At 34.0% G+C, this 17569-nt stretch overlaps 1 protein-coding gene across 1 annotated transcript in view; it reads left to right on the top strand.

Annotated features, from left to right (window-relative positions):
* The window catches only part of Rtkn2 (rhotekin 2), a 65021-nt gene that overhangs the window by 29844 nt on the left and 17608 nt on the right, over positions 1-17569 (top strand). Inside the window, exons 7-9 of the mRNA XM_070021022.1 lie at positions 4881-4975; positions 12481-12587; positions 13465-13596. Coding sequence (XP_069877123.1) covers positions 4881-4975; positions 12481-12587; positions 13465-13596 — 334 coding nt within the window. The remainder of the gene's footprint in view (positions 1-4880; positions 4976-12480; positions 12588-13464; positions 13597-17569) is intronic.

The raw sequence follows: 17569 nt of genomic DNA on the forward strand, positions 1-17569 counted from the left end.
GGGCTTTGCGTAGATTATCCTTCTAACTCGGTGACTTCATCGTTGTTCATTTCTCTTCAGCTTAGTCTGAAATAATGGAGTAGTTGGTTATTTAACATCACTTAACTTTGTAACTTATATTTTCATTTACACTGTAGATCTACCCCAATTTGTGGATACCCCAATTTGTATCCACAATATGTATTCCTCTTGTCTCTAGACTCATGTACCCACATGTACATTTAGATGTTTCAATCAGACTGCCCAGTGTTACATCTGGATTTCCAGAACAATCAAACTTACTTTCCTCAAACCAAATTCTTTTCCTACCTACTCCTCTGTCAGTCTGCCTCATTGTAATTAATAAAATTCCATTTTTCAGGTTGTTATGACCAGAAGCCTTGGATATGCTGACTTTTTTTTTCACATCCAGTTTTCACATTGAGTCAACTTTGAGAATATATTAAGAAGCCTACCACTACTTACTGCCCTGTTCTAGGCCTGTATCAGCTCTTGTCTGATCCAGTGCAGTAGTTCCCTCGTGAGGTCTCCATTTTTATATTTATCCCTGTGATCTGTGCTTCACAGAATGGTCAGTGGATTATTTGATTATCATTCAAATCAGATGATATCACATTCTCTGCACAAAACACACCATTTGCTTCACATTTTATTCTGAATAAAGTCTAGTGTTTTCTTATGCCTGTGTGTGGTGTCTGTCCCCTGTTTGCTTTTTGAATATCTCCATCCCATCATTTTCTCCCTTACTATACTCTAGTCACATGGAACTCATTGTTTATCAAGCATACCTAGCATGTGTTTATGTTGGCCTTTATACTTACCATCTTTTTCCTGAAATGGTTTTCCCTCTGTTGTTGTCATGGCTTATTTCTCCATTGAGATCTCTGCACAAATGTTCCTTTACTTGCCCATCTGATAACACTCATCACCTTAATCTCTTTTTACCTCTTTACTTTTAGTTGTTGTCTTAGACCTTATATATTCTTTTCTGTTTTTCTTCTTCCTAAGAGAATGTTGGCATGCAACATTCTCTTGGCAAATACAGGCAGTTCTTTTAATGGTCAATAATCTTTTCCTAAAGATAACATATTGTGCATTAAAATGCTAATAGGAAATCTATTTCCCATTATTTCGTGTGGGAAAATTATAATACTTTGTCAATGCAAAATGTTCATCCAGGGGCTGGGAAAGTGGCTTAGTGGTAGAGTGCTTGCCTTGCATGCATGAGGCCCTGAATTTGATTCCTCAGTACCACATAAACAAAAAGAAAAAAGCCGGAAGTGGTGCTATGGCTCGAGTGGTAGAGTGCTAGCCTTGAGCTGAGGAGCTGAGGGATAGCACTCAGGCCCAGAGTTCAGGGTCCAGGACTGGTTAAAAAAATGTTCATTTAGTTTTTTTCAAATGTATGGGCTGGGAAATTGGCTCAGTGGTAGAGTGCTTGCCCCTCATGCATGAAGCCCTGGGTTCAATTCCTCAGCACCAAGTAAGCAAAAACAAACAAACAAAAAACAAAAAAAAATCAAATGTAGTTCCTCCATAAGATAATATAGCAGTGATAAATAAACATTTTGAGACAATGCTTAAACTAACCATTGTACCTTGAAAACCATATAGCTATTAATTACTTTGATTCTCCATCTTTCTTTAGTAATTTCTCCACTTTTTGGGGATTCATTGTGTAGACACTAGAGAAAAATAAGACCTAATTATGAAAGCCTCCCTAGAAACATGTACAGAGAATAGTTGAGACTATGAGGTTAGTATGAGCTTAGTTCTAAAATCAGTGGAGATTTGTTGGTTCTTATTGAATTTTAGCCTAGCATTCTAACTGGTTGTTCAGAATGTAAATTGAAGTCTCAGTCTAACTCATGTATTGTTTTATTTAAATGTCAGGTTAAGATTTAGAAATATAAATTTTTCTGTAAAAATATTGAATAAAAACACTACATATTAAATTGTATCTCTGGTCTGTAATGGCTGTGCATTAAAAACCAAAAGTCATTCTCCAAAAGAGTAATATTCTATAGGAAAAGTATGCATGTGTTAAAGAAGCAGATACAAACATCGTGATATATTAAATGCATGTGTATTGCTGTTTTAAAGATCTAGAAAGAAAGTTTCATGTTTTTAAAACATATCATCTGATACAATTAATAAAAGTTTCATCAGACACCAATCTTTTCTCCAAAGTTTATCTTTTTCTCCCTCTTCTTCTCCCTTTCATTCTATCTTTTCTTCTCCCTACCTCTTTTCCCTGCCCTAGAATGTCAGAATGTATGTATGTGTGCATGTGTATATGTGTGTGTGTGTGTGTGTGTGAAAGAGAAAGGGGAGGAGTGAAAGGAAGAGAGAGAGAGAGGAGAGGAGAGAGAAAGTGTTGGTGTTTTAATATACTCACTCATATTTTGAGGTTATACTATACTAGAAAATAACAGAACCAGGAAAAGTAACAAAATGAAATTACCAGCACAGAAAATGCAGTTATTGAACAAAAATTTGCTTCATTTTTTAACAGTGGCAGGATGTGAAATTTATCACCAGAATATCCAGGTATTTTGACAAGCATACTATTTTGACCTAAGTAGCATAAAGGAGATGCTACTGAAAAGAAAAGAACATTAGTAATGAAGTCCTCCATTTTCTCACACTATAGATAGAATCTCCAAATTTTTGAAGTACATAACCAGAAGGAGATTCACTTTTTGAAAGATAAACAAAGATGGACACTAGTTAAAATGGTAAGGACAGATTTTAATTAGTAATATGTTATTGTAATAGGGAGAAAACTCCAGTAAGATCTGAAAGGGAAAACAAGAAGATGAGGAGGTGATGAGCTGGTCCAGAGTCTGGTAAAGCATTTCAGCAGCCACGAGGGCAGGTGTGCGTCTAGTCTGGGCTTGCCAACTGGTGTTTATGGCTGTGGGTCAGGCTGTTGGCTTCTCACAGAGACTGGGGAACAGTAGTGCTGTCTTCAGGTGTTGACAGGAACACACGTTAGTCTTTTGGCCGCTATGAGTTTTCTCAGCTAATCTTAAGAAGGGTTAGGAGATTTCTATGGATGCAATGTTGAGCTGTTTGAAACAATGTTAGTATTTTGCTCAAGTGTTGATAAGTCATCATGGAGGCCTATATGAGAAGAGGGCTCAGGGAAGCAGGGCTAGAGTTGAGGTAAGGAGAGAATCATTGTCAGATCTTACCGGAGAAATTGCAAGTCATATCCTGTCTATTACCTCATCAACTTATCCTGATTTCCCATTACACTGTTTTAAACCACTCTTCTTCCAAGGCTCACAAAGCCCTAGGTGATCTAATTCTACTTGTATTTCCAGCCTTGTGTTACACTGTAACTCTGACTCACTCATTGTGTTCTAGCCATGGCTTTTGTGTTTTTTTTTTTCAATACCCCTCTTTGCATGTGCATTTTCCTCTGCTTGGAAGCAGAAGCATTCTTTGCTTGGCTAGATCCCTTTTAACCACGTTACTATCACCACCTCAGAACACATTCCCTAATTTATCTCCTGAACCTAGGTTCTCAGTTTTCTCACTCCCTGTATTTTTTCCATAGAAGAAATTGCATTACAACTTGGAATTGCTGATATTTTATATATTGCTATGCCTCTACAGAATATTTGTGCCGGAACTTGTTTACAGCTGAATGTTCATAGCCTAGCTTAGGACTTGGCATATCTTATTTAGTGAATAGCTATTGAATGAATGGAGACTCTTCATAAAAGTATTTGTTTGAAGTAAATAATTTTCAAGTTACTGACAAAAATATAAAGAGATAAGTGTGCTAAATTGATTAGCATCTTGTCTTGAATGTGTGATCTATAGTATCTTTCTGTTTGCTTGTTTACTAAGGCAGGTTCTTGTTTTGTAGCCCAGGCTTGCCTTAAATTCATAACCCTTCTTCTACCTCTGGAGTGCTAGGATTACAGAAGCATATACCACACAGGTGGATAATAACCTAGTTTTTTTTATTTCAATAGTGTAACAGTTTTTAGTACACAGTGCAGAGACATTGTAAGTACACTCACATTGTTTCACAGCTATCATCTCTGACCATCTTGTGAACTTTTTTATCTATCCAGGTTGATCTTTTGTATCATTAATCACTGGATTTCTCATTCCTTCATCCCATAGCTCTCATAACCACCATTTCATTTTGAATTTTTATGAGTTTGATATTATATTTACCTGTTATAAGTAAAATTATACATACAGTAGGTGGCTTTTTGTGGTTTAGCGTAGTATTATCAAAGTTCACCCATGTTGTAGCCTGTATCCAAATTCTCTTCCTTTTTAAGACTGAATAGTAGTTTATAGTACATATATACAACCTTTTGTTTATTCATTTATTGTTGGATGGACATTTTTTTCCTACCCTTTGGCTCTTGTGAGTAATGCTACTATAAATAAAAAAACACAGTCATGTCATTGCTTTCACTTCTATTGAGTGTATATTGAAAATTGGTGGATCATATTGAATTTTAAAGTTCTGATGGAATTGTCATACTTTTCTCCATAGCATTTATACAGTTTTGCATTCCTATTAGCAGTGCACAGAGGTTCCAGTTTCTCCACATCCCAGCCAATATTCTTTATTTTTCCTCCCTTTTGTTTCATTGTTTTGTTACTAGCTTTACTAATAGTTATCCTAATGGATGTGAAATGGTGACATATTCTGGTTTGATTTGAATTTCAAGAGACTAGTGATGTTCAGTATGTGTTTATTGGCATTTTCTGTGTCTTTAGAGAAATGTCAAAGTCCTTTGCTCATTCTTCAAGTCAAGTTGTTTATTATTTGGCTTTAAATTGTTAAATGTTTTATCTAATACAGAACATACACAAATATTTAAAACATGTTTTCTTTCTGTCAGTGGTGCAAAGTATAATTTGCTAGCTCACACTACCTTAACTTTGGAAAGTGCTGAAGATAGCTTCAAGACCCATAATCTCTCCATTAGTGGAAATGGTAAGTATATATTTTGCATGTATTATTTAATATGTGTGTGTGTGTGTGTGTGTGTGTGTGTGTGTGTGTGTGTGTGTGTGTGTGTGTGTGTGTGTGTGTGTGTGTGTGTGTGTGTGTGTAGTTACAGTGATAAACTTAATTTTTCTGTATTTTTTGGAGTGGATAATTAGCCTAAGTAATGTAGAGATAAGTGATTCTCTGGGTTCTTTTAAGAATGTCTGTCTCTTTCCCCAAAGGGAAAAATGTTAAGCTGCCTTAGTAAGAGTAATAAGGTGTGGGGTATGCTTGAGGCCTTATCTCTGCCTTTAACGTGATGACTCACCACTCTTCTAGCTGTACATTTTGAAATTAAGGACACCAACTCATCTCTTGGTAGGAAGCAGAAGATATAAGAAAAAGTGGAGCTAAAATAATCCTCAGCCTTTTCTCTTTGTAAAAGTGGTCATTATAGTTTGTCTAAAGAAATATATAGTAAAGTGTAAAAGGAGGTTAGGAAATAAGAAGGATTTATAAACTTGGTATGGTCACTCTAACCGATTATTTTACCTGTCATAAAAAATATAGAGTAATGTTGGAAAAGTAGCTCATAAATCTGATTTGAATTATATACTTGTTCATTTTCTGGAGAAAATATATAGAATTATGTGGTAAATGTACTTACTGTTGTAAAGATTGATGCTCCATAGAAATGGGATTGATGATTTCACAGCATTTAAGTTTATTTGCAAACATTACATTTAGAACAGTAGAATAGTTCATGGAGTGTAAATGTACAGTTTATAACAAATAATTATGAAATGTATCCCTCCAAAAACGTGCCATTGCAGACACCACTTTCCCTGTTTATGGCAGTATAGATATGTCTATGGTGTTTGCTTTTTTGCTTTTCTTTTTGGTTCTGCCATATGTATATCTAATGTTGTCTGGTTTGAACTTATGGGTATAATCATATTATTCCATCTTGGGAAATGATATAATTTACTTTTGTTCATTATGAATTATATCCCTTAATATTTCATTGTATGATTATAGCATTCTGTCTTTAATGCTGGGTTAATTTTTTTTGTTTTGTTTTTTTTTGATGTGGATACTGGGGCTTGAATTTAGGGCTTCTCTTTCTAGTGTGGCTTCGTTGTTCACAGATGGTTTTCTGTTCTACCAGTGGAGCTGTGTCTCCAATTGGGCATTTTACTGGTTAAAGAGATAGTCTTACAACTTTTCTGCATGGACTGACTTTTAACAACCATCTTCTAGGTCTCAGCCTCCTGGGTACTATGATTATAGAAATGAGCCATTGGTACCTGGAAAATTATCTTTTTAATAAGTTCTAGCTGTTCTGGTTTTCTCCTTTTTTGTTCTTGAAATAAGTTTGCTTGGTTTATTATTTACTAATATGTTGTATGTATGGTAATATTTTTAGGAATAATGGTTGTAATGTACATATTCTATGTTACTATAAATTATAATAAAATATTCTATGATTATGACTTCTAGTCTCATAGTTATATCTATTTTTCCTTTAATTTTTTAAGGTTTTGTTATCAGGTGAATTATGTGAGTTTGTCTATTTTTACGTTATAGATCTTATATTCTTCAGATAGGTTTTTTTTTTCAGATAGGGTTTTAAGTCAATTAAATCTTTTTTTTAATTGGAGCTTTTAGTCCTTTAGTATACAATAATATATAGCTATATATTCGGCTATATATTATACCATGATAATTTTAATTTTCTATTTTTTTCCCTATGCTTATTCATCTTTTAGTAATGAACTTTTTTCTTTTTTACTTTTTAAGATAGATTACATTTATCCATTGAATCTTCTCCTTTTGTACAGTCCTTTTGTCATTTTTAGAAGTTAACCGTAAAAAATTTAGTTATCATACTTTTTCAAGACTAAAAGATAATTATTCTTTCATCTCAGAGTGAGTAAGGAAGAACTTTAGAACAGTGATGCTCAATTTCCCTAATCTATGTGCTCTTATATATTATATTCTTTTAGTTTTTAAAGTTTAAAAATAAAGTTTATTTTTAAGATTTAAATCTTGGCCGGGCGCTGGTGGCTCACGCCTGTAATCCTAGCTACTCAGGAGGCTGAGATCTGAGGATCACGGTTCAAAGCCAGCCCCGGCAGAAGAGACTGTGAGACTCCTATCTCCAATAAACCACCAGAAAACCAGAAGTGGCGCTGTAGCTCAAGTGGTAGAGTGCTTGCCTTGAGCTGAAGAGCTGAGGGACAGTGCCCAGGCCCAGAGTTCAAGTCCCATGACCGACAAAAAAAAAAAAAAAAAGATTTAAATCTAAGATAATTTTCCATTTTAAAATATAATCCATAAAACTTCTTCCTTCTCTTGTGTACATTTTAATGGGTTTATTATAACATTTTTATACATGTATATAATATACTTTCATATTAACTCCTCAGTTACCCTCTCTCCCTTTACCCTCAGCCATCTTCATGAATAATACTCATTCTACTTCATTTAAATGTAGGTTCCACATATGATACTTGTCTTTCTGAGTCTAATTTTGCCTAACATGATGATAACTTTCAGTAGATTCTTTTCATATCAAAAGTTTTGCTTTACTTTTGAAAGTTATCTTATAATTGTTGATTGATGATTTATAGTTGGATAAAAACCTCACTATTCAGACAACTTCTGTATGTTTTTCTTGCTTTTCTTTTCCTTCGTGCCTTTTAAATACTTGATCCTTTTCTTCATTGTATCCTCTACGATTCTTACCCCTTTGTGGCTCCAATTCTGTTTGATCTGCTATTACATCCTTATATAAGTTTCTTCATTTCAGTTATTGTGTTTCTCAGCTCTAATAATTCTACTGGACTTTCATATCTGCTGTGTCACTTTCCTTACCCTGCATCCATTGTTGTTATTTTTTTTAAAATAAGAGTAGCCAGGCTTGGTGGCACTCTTGTAATTCTAGCTACTCAGGAAGTAGAAACAAGATTTCTGTTGAGACCAGCCTAGGCTCTCTTGTTGCCCCTATTGCTTTAGAAAAAACAATTATGTTTCATTCAGCTGTTTTCATCATTTTCAGTATAAGGATTGATCTGAAAAGCTAAGAATTAGTTTCAGTCCTCTAGAACTAATGTGTCAGAAACCATCCTAAACTCTTTAAAAGCAGTTTTTATTCTTAAACTCTGTAAGATGCCATTGTATGGATTCGTCCTAATTCAGTTATTAATAATGGGGACTGTAGAGTAAGCCAGTCTTGGATTTATATTCTAGTTCTACCACAGGGTAGCTCTGAAACTTTCCGAATGTCCTCATTTGTTTGTCATTTACATTTTACAGGTGATAAAATACAACTTAGAGAACTGAGAAATACTTTAGAGCATGTAGTTAGTAAGTAGTTGAGTCAAAGACTAACAGTCAAAGCTAGATTGTGCTTGCTCTGGTGGGCTTTGCTGTCAAGCATCATTACTATTATAGTCCTACCCACGACCACAATATTATGATGTATGAAGGTAATGGAGCTAATGAAAGGCCTCATTCTTTCAAACAAGTCAGCTGAAAAGTGGTGAAAGGATTACAATTCACAAAAAATCAACTCAGCAATGGCCTTCCTTGGTTGTCCTCAGTGTTCTGTAAACTATTTCCAGATTCTACTTAGACAAAATATTGATGGGCAAATAAGTGTGGAAAATATTTTTCTTCAGGAAATATAATACCTACATATTCAATAAAGGGTGTGAAAAGACCTGTGCTTTAAGACAACAAAATATTAAATAAAATATTAAATTTATGTTATCTATCTTATCCCATGATATTAACTGTAAACTCCATTGCAAACATATCATTTGTAATTTGTGAAAAATAAAAAAAATAAAAGAAGTAGCTTCTCTGGCAAGCAGCAGGAAGACAAATTAGCAATTTGGAAAAATAAGGGCATATTTGCACATCTATCATACTCTCTTTGATCGTTATGAGAAAAACAATAAAATTCAGATCTGTTGACTTTGGAGCTTATAGATTCTTTAGATGTTATTACTACAAATCTATGTATTTTGAGTTTTCCTACATAAAGGTATGACAAACTCTATCAAATACTATACAGCTAAGAGGAAGTACACAATTTTTGAAAATTATATTATTCTTTATAATTCAAGAAAATAGCCCGATGGTGCCTGAAGGTTTATATTTGTCCTCATCAGGAAACTTTGATACTTTCATAAGCTGATGAAATTACATCATGAAGATTTCCCTACATATGGCCAAAATATTCTTTAGCTGGCATTCTGTAGTCTAGGTTTTGGTTGTCTCACCATTTTTAAACTCCTTTTGGTTTCCTGTTTGAAATTATGAATTAATTAGATAAATAGGTAATGTAATCTCAAACCATTCTTTCATTTTGTCTTTTCCCCATATGTCCTCTATTAGAAAACAGTTAAGTCTTTTAATTAGTGTATAACACAAGGACTGAGAGGTATTACTGAAAAATGGAAAGTGTGTGGTTTGGGAGTAAGACTGTCCTAGGTATCAAATTAAGAGAAGCAGTTCTTATGTGCTGGACACATGATAGATGTCAAATATGTATGTACTGGATTTTATAACAACACAACTTAAGATCAGTAATATTTTTAAATTATGAGAAATTGAAACTCAGATATGCAAAATGGCTAAGGTAGGTGCCATATTTCTTATCAGAAGCATAGAGACATTGTGATCCTGTCTCATTTCCAAGTTATAAAGAAACCTAGGCTATTGCAGGATAAGTGGCAAATGGGTTTTGGAGTAAGGAATTCTAAGTCCAGTATCCCTTTTCATAGACTGCAGTCAGGAAGGAATTATTTTCCTTAAGTTTTCATTCCATGAAATGTGAGTGTGTTTTGCTAGAGAGAATACATTTTTCCATGTGGTATTTAAGTTCTAGGTGCATTACTGATTGTACAAACTTTATGCACTAGACTGAGAATCTAATCATTTTTATTCTATTTCTTTAGGAGATGCATTCTAACTTAAAAACTACTAAGTTATAGATATTTAGAAAATAAGCCATTCATAAATCTGAAATTTCCCTTATAAAAAAATTGCTGATGTGCTACTCAGATACATGACTTCATAGAATTTTTATTTCATTTCCTACTGATTTTAGGAAAGGTAACCTGTTTATTTATGTTTGTATTTTGGAATCATTGCATATATTGTATTTATGCACTTATTTCTCCAAGGTTACCTTTAACAAAAAAAAATTCTTAAAAAAAAGATGGATTAATCTCAGAAAAAAAATTGTATACTTTTGTATAATATAATATTCTATTGGTGAGTGGCTAAAAAACTTCTTTTACTTTGTACTTTTTATTTGAGCAGATTTTTCCCTTTAACCAATAGCCTTAATGTTGACTACCTTATGTTGAGTAAGTGTGTTTTTATAAAAAAAATATTTTTTTCCTGAGTTACTCAGACTTTCAGGTAAACACTTGTAGGTAATGACTGGCTATTTTATACAGATAACTGACAACAGGGTTAAGTTTTGAGAACTTAAAGAATAATTTCGGGGCTGGAGTATGGCTTAAGTGGTAGAGTGCCAGCCATGGGCAGACAAGCTGTGCATGTGCAAGGCTCTGAGTTCAAGCTGCATTACCACACTTTTGTACAAAAAATAGTTTTAGAAAAACAAAGAAGGGGGTAACAATGCTTGATAGGAAATGTATTCATTACCTTACTCATGTAACTATAACCCCTCTGTACAGTATCTTTACAATAAAAGTATATATTAAAAATCATTTAAAATCATCTGTGTATGAAGCAATGTGATTTAAGGGCCATGTTTGGATTTTTATTGTACCCTGTTGCACAGGATAAATTATTCAGAGGTTTTTTTTTTCTACATAGATAGGAGAAATAAATACCTACTCTCACACTTTATTAGAATATCAAAATGTTTCTTGATTTTTTTTAATAACCTCAAACTTAAAAAAAAACTTGCAAGTTGAATGTCAGTGTCTTTTTCAAGAAAATTACACAATGCCAAGTTGCATTCCTGACTCTCAATGACTCCCTTCAGAATGTTTATACACCTTAAGTAGAATCAAATCATCCAGCTATCACTGCATCAGTTCATGAAATGAATAGTATACATTATCACCATCTATTTAATCTATACTCCAAGTATTATCTATTGCTCCAACAATATTCTTTGTGGTAAAGGAATCTACCTGTTGCCTTTACATGTGCTACTCTAGTTTCTTTTAATCTGACTTTAATGTAATGAACTTAATATTTTAAAGATTATAGTATGTTATTTTATAAATTGTCCCTCAATTTGGTTTTGTCTTATGTTTTCTTAAGATTCAGAATATTTATGGACTCAATTTTCCTGTTTTAGTCAGACCATCATAATTCATTTTGAAGTTCAAATTGTTCTAGATTTGGCCAATGGAAGCATTTAAGATGGATTCTGGTTTTTTGTTTTGTTTTTAATCATATGCCACTTTCTTGCTATGATGTACAAGATTTCATCTCATCATTAACTTCCTATGCTCTCTCACTGGAATCAGCCATTTATGACAAGGACTTGGCTTGCCCTTTTCACTTGACTGTGTTTTGTGACACTGAGTTGGGTCACCTTGTGTGGCTGGCTTCCTTATTCTCTCAGTGTATGATTCTTACGCTTCAGTTATCCACCAAACATAGTTGTTTTTGTTCTTAAAAGCATCTGACACTACACCACAAAGCACCTCTCTAAAGTGAGGCTCTCTGAGAACTCCTTACTCCACTGGGATCCTGAGTTTCATACTAGGACATCTTCTAATGGCCATAATGACCACTTCTGGATGCCCTTGCACTGAGAACCTCTCTCACTCTAATCCAGATTGTGTTTTGGTATGAATGCTCTCTCAGCCTTCCATTTGTGGAGGTCTCCTGCTGACAATCTCCTCTCCCTTCTCATCTTGCCTGGCTTTAACACTTAGTAAAGCATCTTACAGCTCCCTTTCAATCCTTTCACATGCTCTCCTTTTGACTACATTTGATGGCTTAGACCTTTTTGCTTAGAAAGGCAAGGAGAAGAGGAAAGGCTAAAGGAGTTTATTAGATTATATTAAACCGTAGATGGAAATAATGTTTAATTCAGAAGGTCTGCTTGCTCATTACTATAATGAGAATCAGAGCAAAAAATAAAATTTAACGAACACAAATCACTTTATTAGAATATTTTTATATTAAATGAGATCATTTATATTCTCTAAACAATCTCCACTAAATAATTACTTTTAAAACTAAGTTAGATCAAGAGACTAAAAGGTCTGTGATTTTCCTAAATGATAGCATATAATAAATTACAAGTTTCATATCATTCTTAATTTCTCACATTTAATTTTGTCACTAAATATAGTACTACTGTTGGAATAAGTAAACCTTTAAACGAAAATATTCTTAATGTTTTTGTATGAATACCTAAAATATATAAAGAAAAGTACCAAAATGTGAAACAGCCTTAATTAAACATGTATTTGTAACCTGATTTTTTTCTTTCTTTCAAACAGAGGAATCTTCCTATTGGCTTCCCTTATATGGCAACATGTGCTGCCGATTAGTTGCCCAGCCAGCTTGTATGGCTGAGGATGCATTTGCAGGATTTCTTAACCAGCGGGTCAGAGGACTTTAAATATCCTTTAAATATTCAAGCAGTGGTTTGACCTAATATTGAGGAGACTTTTGCCATGTCATTTTTTAAACTGTGATTGGACATAAACAGTGGGAGGTATGGGCTAAGAAGGAGAGCAAGGGGAAAGGTCTGGTTGGTGGCTATAGAGCCATGATTTTCTGCTTTACCATCCTGCAGTCCAGGGATATTTGGCAGCAGAATTCCCTTGTGGAAACTGACTGGCTGCCCGACACCTTTCGCATAGAGGGCCTCCTGGCAGACAGCCTTTGGCATTGGTTAGGCCGCTGAGCTTCCAAAGCTGCCTCTGTGCTACCTACTCCTGATTTATTTATAACCACAGTTATTTATATGCAGTAAATAATTAATTGTGGGCTTCAATGAATCAATAGTTTTTCCTAAAAGATTCCATTAGCAGGAAAGAAAATTTGCATTCTTAGGAGGTAGTCAACATTTTCTAATGTTCTAAGAACAGTAAGGGGAAATTATATTTTCAACATTGAGAGTTATTTTTATAATTTTCCTGAGTCATTTGATGAATTGCTATGGAATTCTAAGCAGCAATTTTTAATAGACTAGCTTTTCTAAAACTGCATTGATTTATGCTTTTATGTGTAAAAATTATGCGGTAATCATTACCTTCGTTTTGCTTAATGCTTTTGAGAATTTCAAACTTTTCTTTTCTGATATTAACTTATTCTTGGATTTGGGGTAATTAGCCTTACTGTATAGCAAATTAATGGGTTATTCTATCACATTTTAAGTTTATAAAAAGCTAATTTAACTTTGATAACTTAAGTATTATATTGAATTTAAAGCTAAAGTGGTACGGATTTAGAGTTAATAATTTCTTGATTTTTTTCAGCAAATAGTTGATGATCTAACTAGTTGGAGGAGGCTGTATTGTGTTTTGAGAGAGGGTAAACTCTTTTGTTATTATGGTCCAGAAGAAATTGAAGCCAAAGTGGAGTCAACTTTGGTAGTCCCCATTCATAAGGTAAATTAAATATTACTTTGAAAATAAAGATGCAATGTTTCATGGAATTTGTTCATCTCTATGTACCTCAAATCATCTTATAAAGAAAAGGACAGAACTGATAAAAACAGGTTAGTTCATAAAGACAGTATAAATCTTTTCTTTGCATCGTAGAGCTATAGTAATATTGGAACTTATTTATTAATAATAGTAAATACTTGCAAATTGAGAATGTAATCCCGCATCAACAAGAAATTTACATTTTTCATTGATTTATTGAAGAGGTTTGTATAAACATAAATTGTTAGTTTAGGTTACAGTGATGCTTTTTCTAATTAATATTCAAATAAGTACATAAAACAACATTTTTTTTAAAAAGACATTTCTGTTGCTGTCAGAGGCTCACATCTGTAATCTTAGCTACCAGAAAACGGAGATCTGAGGATCACGGAGATCTGAGGATCACGGTTCAAAGCTAGCCGGGGCAGAAAAGTCCATAAGACTCTTATCTCCAATAAACTATTTAGGAAACAGCCAGAAATGGTGCTGTGGCTCAAGTGGTAGAGTTCTAATCCTTGAGCACAAAGAGGCTCAGAGGCAGCTCCCAGGCCCCAAGTTCAAGCCCCCAGACTGGCAAAAAAAAAAAAAAAAAAAAAGATATCCCTGAGTATACCTTCTGAATTTATATGGGATTCATGGGTAATGGTTCTAACTTCTGTCAGGACAGAAAGGCTTGTATACTGCACTTAAAAAGTTGTTTTTGGCTGGTTGCCAGTAGCTTATGCCTGCAATCCTAATTACGCAGGAGGCTGAAATTTGAGGATATCAGTTTGAAGCCAACCTGGGCAGAAAGTGTGTGGGACTCGAGTGAAAGAGCACTAGCCTTGAGCAAAAGAAGCTCCTAGACAGTGCGCAGGCCCTGAGTTCAAGCCTCAGGATCAACACAGACACACAAAGTTGTACTTGCTAAATATAGAATCTGTTATTCATAGATTTTATATATTTATGTCTATATGTGTCTTATGTAGGTGTATGTATGTTATTATGGATATATATACCTACATAAAACATATATATACGGGTTTGATACAAAGGAGATATTTGAATCTAGTTATAATTTTTTTACTTTTAATGGTATTTTTATACCACATATGCTGTATTTTCTATTTAATAGATTTTACTTATTTTTCTACTTGTTTTAGATTTTTACATTACCTTTGCAGTAATTTAACTGAAGTGACTGTATGATGAAATATAAGTTATGCGATCTATTAACTGTATATCTCCTACTTTGTTTAATGTTCTTTAGGTGGGAGTTGAACTAGAGCCTTGTACTTGCTAGGCAAGCACACTGTGTCTTGAGCCAGGGCTCCAGCTCTTTTTGCTGTAGCTATTTTTTCTAATAGGGTCTCAAGTTTTTCCCTGTGCTGGCCTGAACCTTGATCCTCCTATTTCCGTGTCTTGAGTAGCTGGGATGGTAGGTGTAAGGCACCACATCCACCTTTATTTGTTGAGATGGATCTCCATCTCTCACGAATGTATGGGAATTATAGATGTAAGCCACATTGTCGACCAAAAAAATTTTTTACAGGATAATGTAAATTCATAAGTTCTTTTATATTATAGTTGTATTCCCAAAAACGTGGTTACCTGCCAGTTTTATTATGTGTATACACATGAGTTTAGTTCTGTGATCTTTTCTGATAACATATATTGTCTCTCTCCTACTTTTACAGATTATGCTGCTTTTTAACTAAAAGAAATATTTTAGCAAGACCTTTTATCATATAGTTAAGTCCACCTAATTTAAGTGCCTTATTTACTGGAAAAATTAATGTTGTTCTTTAATAATAGAAATAAGATTGTGAGATACATATGTTTATTGATGAACAAGTTGTAGAATTTTTCAATACTTGTCAGGTTTGTTTTATTTTGTTCCTATTGTGTTCTCTTTCATTTTTCCATATCTTAAGTTTTTGGAAGACTTCGAATGTATAAAAAAGTTTAAACAAAATAATTGGCATCTATGTACTCATCATTTGGATTATTCAGCCATTGACATTTGTGTGTGTGTGAGTCCTGGGGCTTGAACTCAGGATGTAGGCACTGTCTCTGAGCTTTTGGCTCAGGGCTAACACTTAACTACTTAAGTGGCAGCTTCACTTCTGGCTTATTGGAGATAAAACACCTGGATTTCACTTGCCCGCGTTGGCTTTTAGCCATCATCCTCAGAGAATAACTAAGATTATAGGCATGAGCTATCAGAGCCTGGCTGCTATTGCCATTTTTTCCTCTTTTCTTTTTTTTTTTTTTTTAATTGTGAAAATACTGTACAGAGGGGTTACAATTACATGGGCAAGATAATGAGTACATTTCTTACCAAGCATTGTAGCCTCCTCCTTCGTTTCCCCTTCCCATCCCTTCCCATCCTCCCTCCGCCCCCCCAATCCCCTCCCCCACCAAAGTTGTAAAGTTCATTTTCGACATAACGACTTGTACATCTCATTGGTGCAATGGGTCCACCTGTATCCCTATTTAAACGATTTGTTTTTCCCCTTCCCCTCCACAAATTATACCGACATCAAATACAGTGAAAGCAGGGGTTATACTGTGGGGGAGGGACATACAAAGCAACAAAGAAATAATCTTATAAATGTGTTAGAAACAATCACATGAAAGAAAAAAAAAACATTTGAGTACATCTCTTAGGGTTCATTTCCCTAACATCACCTTATCTGACCTTTTCTGCTTGACTCAGACATATATTAGATATTGCAAATAAGGGAACCCATGGGACCTATGTTTCTTTGGGCCTGGCTTACTGCTATTGCCATTTTTATCACATGGTTTCTCTCTATTTTTTTTTCTGATTCATCTGAAAATGAGTCTTCAGTTGCAAACATCATAATGTCTCTTCTCAGAATATTTCCATGTTTCATCTATAACAAAGGACATTTTTAACAATTTTAATTTTATTACACTAGTGGATACTTATTGTTGATACAATATTATCTAATAGACAAAGAAAAATGTCTCAATTGTCCCCAAACTTATTTTCTTATTTTTGCTTCTATGATTTAGGATCCCTAGTCACCATGTCCTGTGTAAAATTTGTGGGCTGTTTTTTCTATTTCCTTATAGACATATTGGTAAGTTCGATTTTGAAGATAAGACTAGTCTTTTATCTGTCTTCATGAAAGTAAAAATAGCTGTAAATGGGATTGAATTTGAAGCAACAGTCGACCTACAATGTTTGGCTTAAATCTTTCCCATTTAATTTCCCCAAAAGATGTACTAAATCTTTCTCATATGAAGACATTTATGTTTAAACTCTTCTAATACATCCATATTTCCTGCCTAATGATGAATATGTAATTTTAGAAGAGCAGTAATCATGTTTACATGTCGTGACTGAATTGATGTAGGTTTTTTGTTTGTTTTTTTGTTTTCATTTTTGTTTTTGTTTTTTGGTTTGGTTTGGTTTTGGTTTTTTTCCTGGTGGTAATAAATGCTGATGGCCAGGTGACTGGATTCAGTAATCAATCACTCATTGCTAATACCTGAAATTGTCATACTTAGAAATTCTAGTGTTTATTCTACACTTGACTATACATGTATATAAGAATATGGATTTGGCCTTAAACTTGAGGGCAACCAGAGCCATAGTTAACTCTGAAGACTAATAACTTCAATGTCTCTTCCCTCTTCTCTGTACATGACTTTTGTCTGAAGCGCAAAGATAATTTTGAAGAAATAAACCAGAGGTACAAACTAATAAAGATCGGTATAATGTAATTATCACTATGTGATCACCCAGTGTACCCATTTCCTAGATTGAACTGAACAGCCATGTTTGCTTTACCTCTTTACTTACATCCATATTTTCTGCTGATTCATTTAAATATGTCCTCCACATTGTGATACTTTAAACCTGAATACTTTAGCCTGCAAAATTTAAAAATAGAAATCACATGTTATAGACAGTTAGTTACAG

Source organism: Dipodomys merriami, unplaced genomic scaffold (genome assembly GCF_024711535.1).
Source record: "Dipodomys merriami isolate MVZ:Mamm:240054 unplaced genomic scaffold, mDipMer1.0.p SCAF_14, whole genome shotgun sequence".
Lineage (NCBI taxonomy): Eukaryota > Metazoa > Chordata > Mammalia > Rodentia > Heteromyidae > Dipodomys > Dipodomys merriami.